The sequence below is a fragment of the Gavialis gangeticus genome, unplaced genomic scaffold (assembly GCF_001723915.1).
Source record: "Gavialis gangeticus isolate Ggan-Ray unplaced genomic scaffold, GavGan_comp1, whole genome shotgun sequence".
NCBI lineage: Eukaryota > Metazoa > Chordata > Crocodylia > Gavialidae > Gavialis > Gavialis gangeticus.
In genome coordinates, this window is record NW_017729026.1 from 41329131 (window position 1) to 41349124 (window position 19994).

The following is a 19994-nucleotide window of genomic DNA, read 5'->3' on the forward strand; positions in this document are numbered from 1 at the left end:
TTTTTTTTTTTTTTTTAAAGTCTGTTTTGGAGTCAGGGCAAAAAAATGACGCAGGCTTTTTCTAAATACCTTTGTACTTGGCTGACTGGCTCTTCTCAAAGACTTCAGAGTGTTTGTGTTTCAGATACTCTATGAGAGAGATCTTCACCTATCACAGGCAGTAGTATCATAAAATATGTATCTGAAAGATAGTGCAAATGGGTTGGGAAGAAGACTGAATGTTTGTAACCTAAGTTTGTTTAAAAAAAATGTTCCTTTTAAATTTGTTGAACACCTTTAAAAATAAATATAAGTTGTGAAACTGTTGTTAATGATGAAAGAAATGGAACTTTTGAAATTAGAGCAGTCCAACAACTGATTCGATTTTTTTTTTTTTAAGTCATCACAAGAGAGATATTCAGATAAATAGTAAGTCCTAAAAGTTGAATCTAGGTTGTGACACATGAATGTCCAGAGTGTTTTGATGCATAACATGAGTGCATAGATATACAAAGATATTTTAAAAAAAAAGCTTAATTTTTGTGAAATGTAAAATAGGTGTATGCATTTTCTTGTGCCAACCCATAGAACTGATGCTTTATTTTCTATCGTGTTTAGTAACTTTTAAAATAATATATGGGCACTGTTTCACTGTACCCCCCAGTTCCCAAACTAAGATTTTTCTGAAGAGTGTTAAATGCAGTTGGGGTGGTGATCTCCATACAACTGGGGAAAGTCTTCCACTCAGAGATAACTGAATCTTATGGCAGCCTCTTCTTTTTACTTGTGATATACTAGAAATAATCTTAGGTGGGGTGGGGTTTGGGAGAGTCAAATGACTGTCAAAAGCAATGTACAAAATAATGTAGTTAAAATCAAACGTTGCCATCTATCTCCATCTGAGTTTGAACAATTCCAAAACTAAGTTCTTGTCTTTTATAAGAGTTTACCTGTGGAAGGTATCTTGTAGGGCTGTGCGATGCTTCGGTCCCTGGTTCGATTCAGCGGAGATTCGGCCTGAATTGGTGGCCGAATCTCCAAATCTGAATCAAATCAGGAGACTCAGTCTCTCTGAATTGAATCTGAATTGGGTCCTGATATAGACACAGCTTTAAATGTTTTTTTTAGGTACCAGGTGGCTTGTGAATGCTGCAATAGTGGGGCAAATGGAGCGTCCCACAGGAATGCAGGGGTCCCCAGCACGCTCGGCAGCAGACCCGGGAGTGGACCAGAAGCACTTCTGGGACTGCTGGGGAGCACTCTGGGGGGCTCCCCCACGTTTCCCTGGCTTGGTGACTGGGGCCACTTGGGGTCCCCCCGTGGCTGATGGCCGAGCCGGCGGGGGGCCCCACTGCTCGGTGGCAGGCCTGGAAGTGGACTGGAAGACTTCTGGTCTGCTTCCAGGTTAGCTTGTGAGCATGGGGGGGGGAGGGGGTTAGTGTTAGGGTTGCTCCTGTGGGTCACTCCATCCACCCCACCATTGCAGCGTTCACAAGCCACGCCTGGTACCTCAAGGTATGTAGAAAAAAGGTCTAAAGCTGTGTCTGTAGCCAAATCACTGATTCTCTGAATAAGCTTTGAATCTTCAGATTCTGATTTGGCCGAATTTGAATCTTTGAATCCGAATTAAATACGGCCCATTTCACATGCACCTAGCATCTTGCAAAGTTCTCCTCTTTTGCCCTTTGACTCGTGGTGCTGCACCACAGATGAATCTTTTGGTAGAATGAAGGCTGCAGCCTGGATGTTCTAGTCTAGCACCTGTTTCCTTTCTAAAATCTGGATCAGGAGGCATCAGCAGAAAAGACTCTGAAGAAAGTGTGGTTTCACAGTTAAATTCTAAAGCTGCCCCAACCTGTATAGGGAGAAGATGAAATCCTTTCTCCTTTCTTTCCATGAGTTTTCCAAAGTCTGGAAGCATGGAGTATTTTGGGAAATGTGGCTTCGTTTGGTTTGGTTTCCCTGTAGAGCGCAGGGCATAGTCAAGACAACTCCTTACATATTCCCTCCTGCATTAGGTGCCAGATGTAGTTACTTTGTTGCTGTCCCAAGCAGATATAAAACTAAGTTAAGTACAAAACCCAAACAAAAACTAATTATTGGAGGAAAAGAAAAGAGAAGGAGCAAACAATTAATCAGCGTATTTTTTCATTGCCAAATGTAGGAGGAGCAGAGGCTGCAGCCTGTCCTTATCTCCAAAAACCTGCATTTGCAGTTGTTAATGGTGTTCCGACAAAAAAGAGAGCTCAGTGGATGCTGTGTGTTTCGGGGTGGGGGAAGGTTATTTTTATTTATTTTTTTTTTTAAGGGGTAGGAAAAGGAGTTACTGTGGAACCATAGAGAGGATTCATACAGAGCAATATAGATGTCCTTCCAATTTGTTTCCATTCAGGGAATAATTATAATTTAAGCTTGGGTTTTTGAACTAAAAAGCATTGCCCTTTGACCTGTTTAAAATGTTAAATGTGCAGTTGGTCTCCTGGACCAGCGGAGGCATTGGGTTGATCACTGGCTGTTGTTTGTCCTGAAGTTTATGTGCAGCCAGTGTCTGGCTCAGTGATTAATACAGCACATGCCCTGTGATAAAGTTATCAGAAGCTCCAGTGCTGTAGAAGCCCTTAGTCTATTTGAGGAGATGCTGAGTCATACGTGTTCATTCTAGCAGGTTATACAGATTGCTCCCTGTTACCAATGAGGAACAGCTAAACAAGATTTTAATAGGGAAATACAGTTCTACTTTCATAAGGACACAGAAATAACATTGAACTTCTTTGCTCCTTGATAAACTGTAAAGCGGTATAAATGAATAACTATATTGACAAGGAACTTTGTCCATACAATAGTTTACAGTGTATTGCTATAGTGTAGTGTATCTAATAACTAAACAGAGGGTATGTAAGATGATCTTTTATTAGTAAGAAATACAGTAAGGACCTCTCTGTTTCCTTAAAAAAAGGAAACCCCACTCAAGCTGAAATATATCTCTTTAAGCAAATTTATTTATCACTGTTGATAGAACAGTTTAGATTAGTACATTCAAAGAATTAAAAAAGCCCCCCAGCCTTTTCTGCAGATTGTTGTAATTGTTTACTATTTGCATGTTGCTCAGTCTGGGCATTGTAAGGACTACATTTTTTACAAATGCCTATTGCCAGCATTTAGTCAATTTTATATATGGCTCAGTATATTAAATCCACACTTTGCTTCAGCAAAATAATTTGGTTACATAAAGACAATTCACTTAAATATTTTTTGAAAACATGGAAACATGGTTCTTCCCCCCACCTCCTATCCAGCTCTTCTGACTTTTCTAGGGCGTTAATTTTAGATCCTCAATTACTTTTGATCTTAAAGGAATCCAGGAGGAGGCTGCAGCATATGCAGAGCAAAGTACCCTGCAGTATAGTTGCTAAAGTTTATTTTATTTATACTCTGATGGATTAACTTATTGGTAAGGAAACATAGCTCTTCTTGGGATTCTGTTCAACAGAAGTTTGTTTTCATGTCTGCCCTTTTTGCATTTAGCAAACTTTACATCAAACCCAGTCAACATATGCATCAAAATGTCGTCTCTTTATCAGGTGTAACAGGCTGTCTAGATGAACTGCTTCTGATGCCAGAACTGTGAAGACCTACCTCGCCTCGTGGCTGTATGGATATGACCAGCTAATAAGTATAATATAGAATCCACTGAATTTACTTTTGCAGTCTACTGACTTCTGTATCAGGGGTGAGTTCTTCTATGGGCAACCTGAAAGAGGAGTGTGAAGGGCTTTAAAATAAAAACATAATTTTTGTCTAATGGAAAACAGTTATTTGATCCAAAACTAAACTTTAATTATCAGAAAACTGCCTTTAATTCAAAGGCCTTACAAAACCCACTAGGAAGATCACAAGGACAACTCAAAGGGGAGCAAAGGATTTAATGACGTGAACGGTCCACCTCTGAAGATTTACAAGAATTATTCCTGGACTAATGGCATGTGCTTCACTATGGTCTTTAAATAAGCTAGTTTGGGTACCAGGAGCAGTCTAGCTCCTGGAGGATAAATTAGTTCATACTGAGACCAGTTCAGCTGTGACTACAGTGCTTCTGGTACCCAAGGCAGCTCATTTAATGCTAGCTCAGCTATCTTATATGAGTCTGCAATGTAGATATACTCTCAGACTCAGATGCTTGCTGCTGCAGGAGCATAAGAATTGCAGAGATTTTTCACTGAGGCCATGAGATTTTATGCTCAGAATACTGGCTCAGTATTTTCAGTATTGCATGCAACAACTCCTTTTTATTTTTTTGTTTCTTTCATAAGATACTATCTTTCTGGTGACCAGTGTTTCTTTCATAAAATACTATCTTTCTGGTGGAAAAAAAGATGCTCCATTAGATATATTTTGATTTTAAATAATCCCTTTTCATTAAGTAAGTTTTATACTTAATGCCAGATCTTCAATGTCAGTGTTTTATTTAGGACAATTAAAATGAGAAAAATGCATGTATTTTCTTTTGAAATGTTCTGTGCTGACCATGTTTCACTATTCTGTTTTATTCAGCTATTTTTTAAACATCCTACAAAGGGTTAATGGACCTTGTAAAGGACTCCTAACCATTTGCAGCTTCATAACTCATATCTAGATGTCACCGGTGTTTCCCATGTTAACAGTTCTGAGCATGTTTTACTATATCTGCCTTCGGCGCCGAGCCAGGATTGCTACAAGGGGAGAAATGATGAACAGCCGGAGAGCTATTGAATCAAACAACCGAGCCTTACCTGTCAATGTTGAAATAGTCCAGTATGCCAAAGAAGTCTTGGATTTCAGTTCCCATTATGGTAGTGAAAACAGCATGTCATACACCATGTGGAATTTGGCAGGTATTCAGAATGTGTACCCTAGTTCTGGTGACTTTACTCAGACTGCGGTGTTTCGAACTTATGGAACGTGGTGGGATCAATGTCCTAGTGCCCGATTGCCGTTCAAGAGGACTCCACCTAACTTCTACAGCCAGGACTATGTGGAGCTTGCTTTTGAGGATCCAGTATATCCCACAGCTGTGCATATTCTGGAAACGTATCATCCTGGAGCTGTAGTTAGGGTTTTGGCTTGTTCTGCAAATCCCTATTCCCAAAATCCACCAGCTGAAGTAAGGTAAACTTTTACTCGTTGTCTTTATTAAATACATTTAGAAAATGTCTTCAGGATTTTATATCAGATCTACAAATGGTCTCTTTGTTTTAGTGCAAAGTTTAACACATGCACATGTGCTGTAGTTTTCTACTCTGTCTTAATGCTAAAATTGGGGACATAGATCTAATAAGTGAGGCCATTTTAGTATCAAAGATTATACAGGGTTCTTTTGCATAATAATAGTTCTTGTGAAAAGCCGCACCTACAGATAATATAGATCATCAAAACTCTTGATAGTTACTGGACATGTACAATAACTATTAATTAAATGGTGTTTCTTTTGAATGTGTACTTTCCCCAAGTAATAAGGGTAACGTGTTTATATAATGTTTCATTTTAAGAGACCAGCGGTTTTTATTTATTTCACTGAAATACAGAAATATACCTAGCATGCCTAATGTCTTATGTCTTAGAATGTTAAGAGGAAGGCCTTAAAATTATATAGACCTACATAGGTTTTAAAACAAAATAAAAATTGATTTGTTGTTATAATTAAAATGGATAATTATTTATTTAAATGTGTATCCCACCATATCCAAAAAGGCTCCATGTTGTTTACTGTGTTCTATCTTGGAGTGTAGAATAATATATTCTTGAAATTAGTTGATAATGGCAATGCAGGAGTAAGCATGTTCAACTATGGCATATTAACATTAGCCTTTTTTTGGTAAACTTTTCATATTTATAATGTAGAATTCTTTCATAGACTTGTTTCTACTTTCTTATTATTTTATTTCTTAAACTAAGGAATGATTTTGTGACCATGCTGAATTCTCTGAGTGACATTCCGTACTTGGTCAATGAAGGAAAAAAATCAGTCCTATTTTGTATTTCATAGCCCTTATGCCTTTTTTCTTTTTCTTTCTTTTTAAAAGATGCATGTCATCAGTACCTGTCTATTATAATAAGGCTGCATTTAAGGAGACCTCTATAAATAATACTTGTTAACAATTTATGTTAAATAAAGTCTAAGACCATGTCCAGACAAGCAGGGTTGTAAAGTTTGTGGTGCCACAGACTTCTTTGTGGTGCCAAACACTGTGCACAGCAAATGCTAAAATGTACTCCATGCTACAGATTTACAGCACAGGACAGACAGAATTTTGCTACCCTGAAGAAAAAGCAGTACAATGCATGCTTAACAAGTGTGCATTAGCACACGCAGAGGCCGGGCAATCCAGAGCAATGCTCTGGCTGCTGGTCAGGCCTCCATGCTGCCCGACCTGTGTCCCTGCTGCTCCAGGCCACCAGGTAAGATTGCTGGGGCCAGTGCCAATGCTGGGTCCAGCCTCCAACTGTCCTGGGCTGAAGAGCTGGGCAAGGGCAATTTGTCCCACAATGGGGCACACATGCAGGGGCATGTGCTGCAGCAATTTGTGCTGCTGCAAGCACACACCCCTGCATGTCTGGATGTGGTCTAACAGGTAACTCTTTCAGATATCAAGGTCAAACTCTGTGGATCATTCTGTTAAATACTTTTGTGTTATCACTCTTTGCATTGGAATTACATAAGTTAAATTCTTACCATTCAGTGTGGCTCAGTGAGGAAGGGATTGGACTCAGGCTCAGATTTGAGAGCTCTGAGTTCTGTTCTTGACTTTTCTGGCTCTTTGGGTGATCATGAGCCAAGTTACTTACTCTTGCTCCATCTATGTTTCCCACTTAGTAAAATGTGGATAATGGCACTTAGCTCCTTTCCATTCACAGATGTAAAAATGTTTTATAAAGTTCCATATAAAAGCTGAGTGGTGGCAGTGATACTAGACAGATTTAAAAAAGGAGCAAATACTATCTAAAAAGATTCACAGCAAGCTATAAAAAGAGCAGATCAGATGGAAAGATATGGAGCCAGATTTTTTTACATGCCAAAATTAAGTGGGTAGGAGTGGATCAACAAATAGCAGGGTTTGATTCTCTAACATTGACATAATGACTGTTTCAGCACTGGCATAAATTGATCCAGACTGCACTAATTTATGGTGACTGATGATGGTCAGTACAGGACCAACCAACAAATGTAACAGTGCTATGCCATTGGGGGATGGTGGGTAGAGGAAGCCAGCTCAGTTAGCTTTATGCTATGCTGAGTCTTCTGCTCTTCTCAGTTATGAGCAGATTCTAACATTGTTGAGGTGGCTGGGGTTGCTGTGGGGATCTTGTTTATTTAACACTCCCCCCCTCCCCCAAAAAAGGGGGGGGAACATGTTAGAAAAGTGTTAGCAATTTAAAGGGCTTGAAAAATCCACTTTACATAGTAGATTAGGACACTTTTTTGGATTAGTGCCATCAGGTTTTGTAGAGCTGAAAATTTCATTGGTGTGATAGAAGAGACAAGACAGGGAGGAGAACAACAAACCTCTGACACTTGATGAATGCAAAGATAATTTCTCAATTGTGAACCTAGAGTAAAACAATAGAGCTAGTTATTCCCTAATGTTCAGGGAGAGCTGCAGTATCTTTGCAGTGTGTAGCTGTCTCAAACAACAGAATGCAAACTAAAGATAATTTTGCTAGTTTTCACTGGTGCTGAGGCAAATCCACCTGGGCAATAGTGCAGCAGAAGGGAATCAACTCCATTTCACTTTATTTCTGTGGAGTAGGCAAACTTTTACAGATGCAGGCTGTCATGGGAGGATGGGTGCTAGGACCCTGCTGCTGCTTGTCTGATGTCATGGGGAAACCTACAGCTGGCATTTGTCCCTGTGGCTGAATGCTGCCAAAGCTCCAGGCTATAGGTTGCCAACTTCTACTGTAGTGTTTAAGCTGTGTCTAATAGCAGAATCAGGTAATGTAGTTGCATACTGTGAAAGCTGACTATAAAAAATTGAAGCAGGAGAAGTAGATAGTTGGTAGCTCCCTCTATCTTTGTGCACCTCCCAAATGAATAAATAGAATACCTGACTATGCAGTTGCTGCAGCTTTTAAAACTGACGCCATAATAAAATGAAACTATTTCTTGTGGGCTTTGACCTATCAAATTTGGGGCAGCTGCTTCCTGATTTTTGTGGTCTCCTGTGCTTCAGGAATCCAGGGTTTCCCACTCTTTCCTGGTTTTGCAGCTCTCTTCCACCTCCTCCCGCTTGCTGCTGATTTTGCACCTTTTTGTGTTCCCCATGCTTTTTTGTGGGGACTGGGCTTTTTCACGACTGACCGAATTCAAAGTTTCCATAAAAATTGTGAAACTGTGAATTCAGTAGGTCCCTAGAGATGAGTAGTACAGATTGATTCCATAGGTGGGGTCAGTCCATGGGCTGGATCAAGCATGAGCTTGGTGTGCAGCATCCTTAATTCCTTGCTATGTCTCCTGATTTAGTTGTCTCAGTATCAACCAAGAGCTCTTTTTAAGGAAGAGAGAACAGTGATATTAACCATTTAGCCAGAGTGTCTCTAGTAATTTCATTTGGACTCTATACCAACATCCAGATCTCATCCTCTTAGGCCAGAAAAAAAATTGGGTTCCAGTTCTACAGAGGAAGGGCATGTAGGCTCTGAATGACCCAGGCAGTTTTTAAACTCAGCAACGTCTAAGAGTCTCATGAACCAGAAGATTAATACCTTGCTCAAGAAAGCCTTTTTATTTTCTTCCTTGTGAACATGCATGGTTCGACTAGATGTCACTTGTTTGGCTGTCACCAATGTTATGCTTTATTTAAATCTAAGAACTAGTCCTGCATATTGCTAGAGAGAGGTTCTCATCTAAGTCCCTGTGGTGGTACAGTGCATTTTATCCACTTCATTGAATCATTGCCAGTGATTATGAAATCCTCCTATTAGTCTACGAATGTAGGAAGATACTAGCCTGGAGCAATTTGATTCAAGCTATCTTTAAATAGGTCAAGCTTGTCAGGGATCTGTTGAAGGACACTAAATGATTCAGTATGGAAAAAGGTTGTGATAAATCGATCTTCTGCCCCGAAATGGAGGAAAGCTCAAATTCTTTCATCAAAATTATGACTTCCAGCAATTCTAGAATTCTACATGTGTTTATTCCTTCCTTCTTCTCGACCCAGACAGATGCTTGGCAGAGAAATTGCACCCTTACGTGGAAGGGTCTCTGAAGTTTTCCAAATGGCAAGTGGGAATATTAATGGTTGCTTAGGATATCTTTAACCAGCTGATAAAACAAACTACAAGAAGATGCTCTCTTTTGCCTCCCTTTTGAATTAGTAATAAAAGCAGAGTCTAGACTACTGTAGAAACAGGTACTGACTTGGAAAAGATAGTTCTAAGATAGGTCAGGACAATACTTTTACCATTTTTCTGTTTTCCATCATTCCCCAAAATTTACTGTTTAAATTGCATTGATTCCTTCATTTGAATCGGTCATTTAGAAACTTACCAGTAGTTTGCAATTTGTTGCTGTCAGATGATGGAAATGTGTGTATATTGAAGTCAGAGCTGTCTAGTCAGAAATCACTGAAGCTTTTTTTTTAAACTTACTGTTACAGAAACAACTCTAACGACTAAATGTGAAAAATACAGGGGAAAAATCTTCCTTTTTTTAATTACAGTTGACGGTCAGTTTCACTTTCCAGTTGCATGCACTTTCCTGGTGACATCGCATTTCTGTGTGCAGTACTGGGAGTTCAAAAACAGTTTCCCAACCAATCTGGAAATGTGTAACAGTGCAGGTGCTGCTACTTCACAGTACATCTGGCTGCTGCTATGCAATTATTTCTTATTTTAGTAAATTGGAGTGTCATCTATGTATTTCTTCTTCATACTACAGATCTATTGCAGTGGTTAATGCTGCTGGTAACTCAGTCACAACTAGTGACTGTTTGTTAGTGGCAACAAGGGAATGTCCTACCTCCTGAAGTTTTCTTCACTTTTTAATTTCCCCTCTGTCTTGTGGCTCTGCCAGACTTATTTGCTGCAGAGCATTCTTGAGCAAAATTACAAATTTTATTTCAGATTTTTAGACTAACAGTTGGGATTTTGTTCAGGGTATAGCACAGTGTGGTCCTGATCTGATTAGATCAATGATTTTCAACCAGGAATTAAGGGTCTCTGGGCACAGACCCTTAATTCCACATCCTCTTTTCCTGTGCATCTCTTGGCACTCCTGCAAAAGTTAGGGAAGCAGCTAGCTTGAGGGGGAAAAAGGCAAAATCAAAGGATCGGTGTTTCCTCTCTTCCTTTGTGGTGTCAGATGTTTCATTGGGGAGCTTAGCGGAGTCTGCTGGCAGAGGGCAGTTTGCAGCTCTTGCAGCTCATTCAGCGTGAGGCTCATTTCCTCTCCCAGCTGAGAAGAAAATAGGCAGGGTTGGAAAAAGGCTTTGGGAGAAACAGTCCACTCGTCTCCATGAGGAAGTAAAATGTGAAAGGCAGTGTACCAGAGGGAAATCTGCACAGCCTACACAAGTAGGCATGCTTCATCTGGAGGAGCTCAGCCACTTCTCCTACCTGTCTGTTTCCTGTGAGTCCTGGCTGTGGGACACCAGATGTAGGACAGATGTTGTCAGTACCTGATATAGGCAGGCCTGACTCCATTAAAACATGCACCATCCTACTGGTAGATTAGGATATGAGTATGCTGTCTGAGATCTCCAGGGAAACAGATCTCTGTCCCATGTGGACCCCATGCAGCAGGAGAAGAGTAGAGTTTCTGAGGAGCTCAGTCTGGAGACCCAGAAGTGCCCATGTGAGAGACAGAAAATGCAGAACATTTGGAATTGAAATGTTTTTGGAGCAATCTTTGAGCTGTTTCACTGTTTACTCCAAAGCTGTGTTTATGTGGACAAACTCTCAAAGAGTAAATAACCAAGTAGCGGTTGCTGTAGGGGGAACCCAGCATTGTAAGTAGCTACTGTGCTGAAACTAGTGCCCATTATGTAGGTCCAAACTGCTTTGCTCTTTTGTTGTACTCCCTTGTCATGCAGTCTGTAACCATCTGCTGTATTTTGTTATTTACCTAAATCATACGTTTCCTGGGTTTGGACTTCAGTTTTGTTTTATATTTGTTCAGGGTGCGGCACAATGGGGTCCTAGTCTGATTAGATCAGTGATTTTCAAACAGGGTGCCCCAGCGCTTTGAGGTTGATGCACAACTCAGTGGGAAGAGTGTCAGCACTGTTAGGTGAGCAAACATGATTCACAAAATAAACTCAGAGATTACAAATAGGAATTCATAGTGTCGAAAACATGATGACCCATTGTGGTCTTTCTGAGTTCTTTGCAACAGAAGAATTTGTTCTATTATTTTTCTATCATCAAACAAGCAAAAATTAAGACCTGGCATTCTCCAAGGTGTGCCTTGAGTCTTTTGAGGGGTGCCTTAAGTCTGAAAAGGTTGAGAACCACTAGATAGATGCTACCATAATACAATAATAAATGATACTCTTATAATAATAGGAAAAATAGGCCAGTAGATCTACGCTGATTCCTTTAAGCATGCCTTGATATCCCCGAACCTGTCTCATGGGAGGGAGGACAGTAGTCACATAGTAAAATATGTTTAAAGAAGCAGCAGAAATAAAAACCAAAGGATAGATTCTGTCAGCAAGAGAGTACCAACTGTTGTTAAACTGTGCTTAGGGGACTACGGCTGTGCCAGACAAGCTGTAGTTTTATGTTCTTCCTATATACCATAGGAAGGTGTAATAGAGGGATAAGATCATAATGTATTTGCTAGAGTCCAAGAAGACCCTGAATTTAAGACACCACACCTCAAAATTAGATTTTATATGGAAAATTTGTTATACTTTTTTATATATAAATAAAAAAGGTTGTATATCATGGACTCCTTCAATAGCTTCCATACGCTGGGGCATATCTTCCTAAAAGCATAGAGCTGTAGTTGCCACTTCTTCCGGCCACCCTCTAGTGAGGGCTCCTTGTTTCTCACTCATTGCACTTAGAAGCAAGTACCCCTTGCCCTAATCTTCTTCCTGAGCTGTTTCCTCCTTTCCCTTCTTTTCATTAAGCTACATGGGGCTGCAGGACCTACTCTGTGCTGAGGCAGAACCAAAACCAGCAGCATAGAAAACCTTCTACTGACCATCTTCTGTGACTGCAGGCATCTCCAAATGCAACCAGCAAAATGCCTGAAGAGTTGGCCTAACTAACTTAGTACATTTTAAAAACTTAATTTTGTCTTTTATAGTTTCTGTGTGTTTTATTTCTGTTTGTTATTTGTATTATTATTTTACAACTTTTTTAGCTGACCCCCCTGGGGTTTTGGGATAAAAGCTGAGGAAATGAGAAGTATTCAGCACTCTTGGTAGAGGTGTTATCTTTTATTAGACCAACTAAACAGTTGCAAAAAATGTCTTTATTTGCAAGCTTTCAGTCTTGAACAGAGGCATAGTAGGGCAGCCTCAATACATGGGCAGAGCTGAACAGGATAGTGCCCATGGAGGCAGTACTTTTTTTTTTTTTTTTGCATCTGTTTGCCTCCCTTAGTTACACTACTGGTCTTGAATATTATTCATATTTACACTTACCTAAGATTTTTACTTATAAAAATCAATTTAAACTTTTTTAGAATTTAATTTCAAAGGCAGTTATATAACTTGTCTGTAATTAGCTAATTATCGAACTTCCTGAAGATTAAAGTGTCTCTCTTCACTGTTCTAATAAATTAATGCTTAAAATATTTTATCATTATTTGACAATATTTGACTGGTCAATTGACCAAGTAGTCTGTCCAGTCAAATACTCATCTCTAATGAACATTAGACATACATGACAAAAATTGGGTTGGCTGACCAGCTGCTACTACCAGAAATATGACTTATTTCTGGTAGTAGCAGCTAGTTAGCTAAACCAATTTTAGGGATAATGGCTCTTTTAATGGAAAAATTAAAGTCAACAAACTGTATTTATTCTGTTGTTTGGTGCAGAGTCCGTAGCTCAACTGTCATGATAAACCACTAGAACATAGCTTTGTGCTCCTCCAGAAGAATTATATTATGTGTGCATAAATGTCCAAACAAAAAGGTCAGGTCTCTGCAGCATGATATTCTTGGCTTATTCAGGGAAAATAAATTATTCCAACATTAAATATTTCCTTAGGGCACCAGCCTTACTCAGTAGCTACAAGATTACTTACACTATCATATGGTCCTTTTACCTCACCAGGAAGTCTTGTTATGCTTCCTCTCCATTAGATTTGGTATTCTGCTTGCTGCCAGTTGCATGCATTTTCCTGAAGTGGTGACCTTTCATTATTGAAGATCCATAATTCAAATAAGACTTGACACTGTCATGAAGTTAATTTCATAAGAAAATTTAAAAAATATTCCTTTACTATTTAAACATTAAAGTCAAAATCAAAGGGAAGCTAATGCCCAGGGCAGAGTTATTAAGTGTCTTACCAAGTTTTGCATTTTGGTCATTCAGTCTTGGCCAGTAGCATTTCCTTTCTTTTGGCAGAAGTCTTCTTCAGGCTTTTGGGTCCATTGTAAAGGATCTATGGACCTTGACATGAAGAAGAATAGGAAAGCTAATCTGTGCTGACCTGAATATTTTCTTTCTTTGTATGATTAAGTCCACAAGCCAGTCACCCATGGAAACTATTCATCCAGAACAGAGATGGAAATTGGCATCTGTCAGTTTTGGTTTCTTATTATATGGAATTTAAAGTGCTCTGCAACAGGAGAAATTGTTTTTCATCTAAATTTATTTAGCACAATGTATAATTTTAAAAATGTACATCTGAATTATACTAGCTAGGGAACTAATGGCAGTTGGTGGGACATTTCCATTCCACCAGTGAAAGCCAGGTCAGGTTCTGTCTTCAAGCCTATGGAAACTGAAATACCCATTGAAACAGATCTGCAGGCTTGATGGTTTAAAATAAGAACTATTCAATCAAGCACTCAGACATTTTCCTATTCTGTATTTCAACAATGAAATTTCCAAGCCTGATTAGCAGAGTAACTTTTTTGTAGTGTAAACTTTGTTTACTATGTTTTTTTTTTAAGTTGGAAAGTTTAAGTGGCCAGCATTGAAAGACTGGTAATGTTTTGATTTGTACAATACTACTTAGTAGTAGTAATCAGTACAAGTGATATTTGTTATGGATTTAGAATACTAATAGCTTTCATCAGAGAAGGAGCTCGGTTACCAGAGAGGCAGTGTCAGGTTTCTGAGGTCAGTGTGAAGGCAACAGCTAATCTGTTCATAGTTGTGTGAGTTTTGAACCTGAGATCAAGAGATTGGAAGATGGGAAGAAGGTAAAACTGCTGAAAGTGTCTCTGTAGTGTTCTCCTCATCCAGAGAAATATCACAGGAAACAGCATCAGTTATTCTGGAGATTTCTTTTCCTGCCATCAATTTACTGGACCAACAAAGCAGAAGAAGCCAAAAGAAGATGAACATCGGTGACCACAGAGTATGTAAAATCTGTTCATGGGTTCATGATAGCAGAATACATGTAAAGGGCAGAACGGTTTCCATTCCTAGATCCTTCCGCAAGGAAGCATTGAGGCAACTTGGGTGTGCAGGGATGAAGTTGTGAAGGCCAAAGCGCAATTGGAGTTTTAGCTAGCAAGGAACTTGAAGTATGTTAACAACAAGAGGAAGGTTGTGGAAAGTGTGGGTCCCTTACTGAATGCGGGGGGCAACATAGTGATAGATGATGAGGAAAAGGCTGAAGTACTCAATGCCTTTTTTGACTTCCATCTTCACAGGCAGGATCAGCTCCCACACTACTGCACCAGGCCGCAAAGTTTGAGAAGGAGGTTAGCAGTCCTCAGTGGTGAAAGAACAGGTTGGGGACTATTTAGAAAAGCTGGACATGTACATATCCATGGGGCTGGATGGGATGCATCCAAGGGTTCTGAAGGAGTTAGCTGATGAGACTACAGAGCCACTGGCCATTATCTTTGAAAACTCATGGTGACTGGTGGAGGTCCCAGACAATTTGAAAAGGGCAAATATAGTGCCCATCTTTAAGAAAGGGAAGAAGAAGAATCCAGGGAACTACAGACTGGCCAGCCTCACCTTAATCTCAGGAAAACTCATGGAGCCAGGTCCTCAAAGAATCCACTTCTAAGCACTTGGAGGAGAAGAAGGTGATTAAGAACAGTCAGCATGGATTCACCAAGGGCAAGTCATGACTAAACTGTCTGGATTCTGTGATGAGACAACTGGCTCTGTAGATGTGGGGAAAGCAGTGAACATGATATACTTTGACTTAGCAAGACTTCTGATACCTTCTCCTACAGCATTCTTGCAAGCAAGCTGAGGAAGAATGGGTTAGAATGGTGTAAGGTGGATAGAAAGCTGGCTGGATTGTCGGGCTCAACGGGTAGTAATCAATGGCTCAGTGTCTAGGTGGTAGCTGGTATCAAGTGGAGTACCCCAGGAGTTGGTCCTGAGGCCAGTTTTGTTCAAAATCTTCATTAACAGTCTGGAATATGGGATGGAGTGCACCCAAAGCAAGTTTGTAGATGACATCAAGCTGGGATGATACAGTGGAGGGTAGGGCTTGGATTCAGAGTGGCCTAGACAGATTGGAGGATTAGGCTAAAAGAAATCTTATGAGGTTCAACAAGGACAAGAGCAAGGTCCTGCATTTTGGATGAAACAGTCGCATGTACTGCTACAGCCTGGGGACTGACTGGCTAAGCAGCAGTTCTGCCAAAAAGGACCTGGGGGTTACATGGAAAATACGCTGGATATGAATCAATAGTTTGCCCTTGTTGCCAAGCAGGCTAACAGCATATTGTGCTGCATTAGCAGGAGTGTTGCCAGCAGGTCAAGGGAAGTAATTATTCAACTCTATTCTGCACCGGTGTTGCCACATCTGGAGTAGTGTGTTCAGCTTTGTGTCCCTCACTATAGAAAAGATGTGGACAAGTTGGAGAGAGTCCAGTGGGGAGTGGCGAAAATTGTTCCAGGGACTGGGGCATGTGATTTTGAGGAGAGGCTGGGGGAACTGGGTTTAGTTAGTCTGCAGAAGAGAAGACTGGAGGGAGGGAGTGGCAATTTGATAGCAGCCTTTTATTACCTGACAAGTGGTTCCAAATAGGATGGAGCTGGACTGTTCTCAGTGGTGATAGATGACAGAACAAGGAGCAATAGTCTCCAAGTTGCAGTAAGGCAGGTTTAGGTTGGATATTAAGAAAAACTTTCTCATTGGGAGGGTGGTGAAGCACTGGAACAAGTCATCTAGAGAAGTGGTGCAATCTCCATCCTTGGAGGTTTTTAACGACTGGCTTGACAAAACCTGGCTGGAATGATCTAGTTGGGATGGTCTTACTTTGAGCAGGGGGTTGCACTAGATTCATAGATTATTAGATTGTAAGGCTGGAAGGGACCTTCGAAGATCATCAGGTCCAGCCCCCTGCACCAAGCAGGGAAGATAACTGGGGGTCAGGTGATCCCAGCAAAGTGACTGTCTAGTCTCCTCTTGAAGGCTTCCAGGGTAGGTGACTGTACCGCCTCTGGGGGGAGCTTATTACACAGTCTGAACACCCTGACTGTGAAGAAATTTTTCCTAATGTTGAGCCAGAATTGGTCTTTCAGGGGTTTGTGGCTATTACTCCTAGTTTTCCCCTTGTGTGCCCTGGTGAACAGTTGCTCACCGAGCCCTTGATTTACTCCCCTGGTGTAGGGGTAAGCTGCTACCAGGTCCCTTCTCAGCCTGTTTTTCTTCAGGCTGAAGAGTCCCAAATCCCTCAGCCTTTCCTTGTAAGACTCTGATCATACAGGTGGCTCTTCTTTGGATTCTTTCAAACTTATCCGTGTCCTTGTTAAAGTGTGGTGCCCAGAACTGGGCACAGTACTCCAGCTGTGGTCTCACCACTGCTAAGTACAGTGGAAGAATCACCTCCTTGATTTTGCTGGAGATGCATCGATTGATGCATGCCAGAGTATTATTTGGCCTACTGACTACAGCATTGCACTGCCAGCTCATATTCATACTGCTGTCTATTATTACCCCCAGGTCCCTTTAATTTGTGGTGTTAGTCAGTTTGGTGCTGCCAAGCCTGTAGGTGTGTTGGGTTGCTTGTCCTGAGGTGGAGCACTTTACATTTCTCAATGGTGAACTTCATCTGATTCTGATCCACCCAACTTGCTAGCCTGTCTAGGTCCACCTGTATCGATAGCTTGTCTTCAAGAGTGACCACACTTTGCCATAACTTGGTGTCAGCTACAGACTTGGCCAGTGAGCTCTTCACCCCCACATCCAAATAGTTAATAAAGATGTTGAAAAGTACTGGACCAAGCACCAACCCCTGCGGGACACTGCTGCTCACTTCTCTCCAGGATGACAGATCTGTTCACTGTGATTCTCTGGGTCCTATCCTGCAGACAGTTTCTCACTCACCTGACTGTCTCGGAGTTAAGCCCACAATCCTCCAATTTTCCCATGAGGACATCCTGGGATACTAGATCAAAGGTCTTTTGGAAGTCAAGGTATACAATGTCAACCTGCTCTCTTGTGTTCAGGTGGTGAGTTACCTGGTCACAGAAGGAGATGAGGTTGGTAAGGCAAGACCTGCCTGACATCCTGAAGTCCCTTCCAACTCTAATTTTCTGTGATTCTGTGAACTGGTGGTGATCGCACTTCTCATTACTTTCAGTTTACTCCACGTGTAGCATGCTGTAGGAGTTGCAGCTTTTTAGTGGAGGAGGATGTATGTATGGGAGTTCTTTGCATGCCCTGGTTCTCCTTTCATTGTGTCCATGCTCTAGCAAGGGAGGATGAAAGCTTTCAAAACATGTTTTTCCAGAAAGAAAAAAATAAAGGAGACATTTGTAAATTCTCAAATTGACAGAGTTTCTTTTGATACGTACCTTAAAGCTTTCATTTTCTTATTTTCTTACCCATAACATTGAACTAATGAGATAGGCACAGTGAATCTTTTGCTTGCCTGTAGAGCGAATAAAAAACTTTTAAGACAAGTTTTTGTTTTAATGATTTTGAGCTACCATATTGGACATGCACTTTTTTTCAAAAGTGGCTGGGGAGAGATGAGAGAGGCATCTTGATTAAATACTTGCATGATTCTTTGTGACCCTCCTTTCTCTAGGTAGCATATTTGTGTGAATCTGTAGTTCACAATGTTGGCTTACTATCCTTTTGCTACAGTTTGAGTAAACTGTAAAAAAGAAAAAGAACTTGAACATGCATGTCAATAAAAGAAAGTGTGCGCTCATGGACATGCTTCCTGTTTATCAGTTTGTAACTCCGAGAAAAATATATGCCAATACATAACCTCAATGTGAGCCTGTTTAACATTTTTTATTTTCCAGACGTTTATCAAAATTTGGGGAAAATAAAAGTGGTCTAAACTGACCTGTGAGCCACGTGCCTAACCTATTTAATACTTGTACTTCTGACATAATAGGAAGCACCTTGTCTATAAAGTTCAGAACCTACATTAGCTGTCCATCTTTTTGTAGTAATCGCTGTATTGTGTATGAAACATCTTTTCTAGGTGGGAAGTCCTTTGGTCAGAGGCGCCTACCAAGGTGAATGGTCCTCAGGCTCGTCAGTTCACACCTTGCATCAAACAGATCGACTTTCCTACCAACTTAATTCGACTGGAAGTAAATAGCTCCCTTTTGGACTATTACACTGAATTAGATGCAGTAGTGCTACATGGTGTGAAAGAGAGACCTGTGCTTTCACTGAAGACTACAATGATTGATATGAATGATATTGATGAGGATGAGGATGAAGATGAAGATGAAGAAAAAGATGGTGGTGGAATGGAAAGTCTTAATAAACAGTTCAGTGTTGCTGCTCTCAAGGAATGGCCAACAAATGGATATTTTGATAAACTACCTTATGAGGTAAGGTAAAAAATGCTTATACTGAAATAGAATTGTCTCAAGTACCTGGACTGCAGAGATGCTGCACAGTTACTGATGCAAGGCTGTTGTTATTTTCCAGTTATGCAGTACTTGTCCTCTGGTTGTAGGTGTCTGATTTACATAATTATGTTATGGTTATTTCTTAGGAGTCATAATATGTTGATCTGTATGCTTTGGCTGATGGCTGTTAGCTAGCCAATGTGCAGATATTTGCATAAGCACTGTACAGTTATTTCTCAATAACTTACACTATAAGCATGGGTGGATCTAGGATTTTGAAAAGCAGTTGCTAGTGGTATGATTCATCATCCCATAACAATGATATTTTTCTCCAATTAAAAAGAAACTGGAAGTATTACTACTATGCTAGGAGCCTAGGGCTCTGTTATTCTGTTTAAGATTTAGGCAAAAATGAGTATAATTGAGTTGTTTGTGTCTGTTGGTGCAGGGCTGGCAACTCCAGAATGGGGCAGGCACTTGTTGTCAGGGAGTACAGCTGTTAAACCTGCAGCCTGGCCATGGACAGAATTGCTCCGTGCACCCTCATACTTGTCCCCCAGAGACTCCTCTGTCCCCAAGGTGCCCTTCCCTGCTCTATATGCGTTGCCACCTCAAATGCCCCTGGCTTTACTCTGTCCCTGTTATCCCACATAATTCCTCCATACTCAGCCATCCCCATTGTGCCCCAAGCCTCATCAGACTCCCCCATCCCCTTTACACCCCTCTGAGTCCTACCCTGCCCTCTCATTGTCCCATGAACACACTGCATCCTGCAAAGACTCATTCCCCTCATGCCCCAGTGAGCCCCATCCTGCACCTCTAAGCATCCAAACTTCACTGCAGTTCCCAAAATCCCCTGTGTCCCCTTCACCTACAGTCCCTCTTGTTTCCAACCTCTTCAGACAGTTTCAGCCCCACAGCACCCACCATACCTTCAGCTTCAAACCCCATTTGCCCCCACACCCTCATAACATCCCAGCTCTTCCTCACCCCACAGGCTCCCTCCTCTGCAGAAGCCCCTTTTTCCTTTTACTACCTGCCTGAATAATAAACTTGGA

General features: G+C 40.8%; 1 protein-coding gene across 2 annotated transcripts in view; it reads left to right on the forward strand.

Annotated features, from left to right (window-relative positions):
* The window catches only part of FBXL4 (F-box and leucine rich repeat protein 4), a 161686-nt gene that overhangs the window by 17811 nt on the left and 123881 nt on the right, over positions 1 to 19994 (forward strand). For both annotated transcript variants that reach the window (XM_019520181.1, XM_019520180.1), the window contains exons 2-4: positions 3561 to 3709; positions 4531 to 5124; positions 18558 to 18915. In XM_019520181.1, coding sequence (XP_019375726.1) covers positions 4613 to 5124; positions 18558 to 18915 — 870 coding nt within the window. In that variant the 5' untranslated portion in view covers positions 3561 to 3709; positions 4531 to 4612. The remainder of the gene's footprint in view (positions 1 to 3560; positions 3710 to 4530; positions 5125 to 18557; positions 18916 to 19994) is intronic.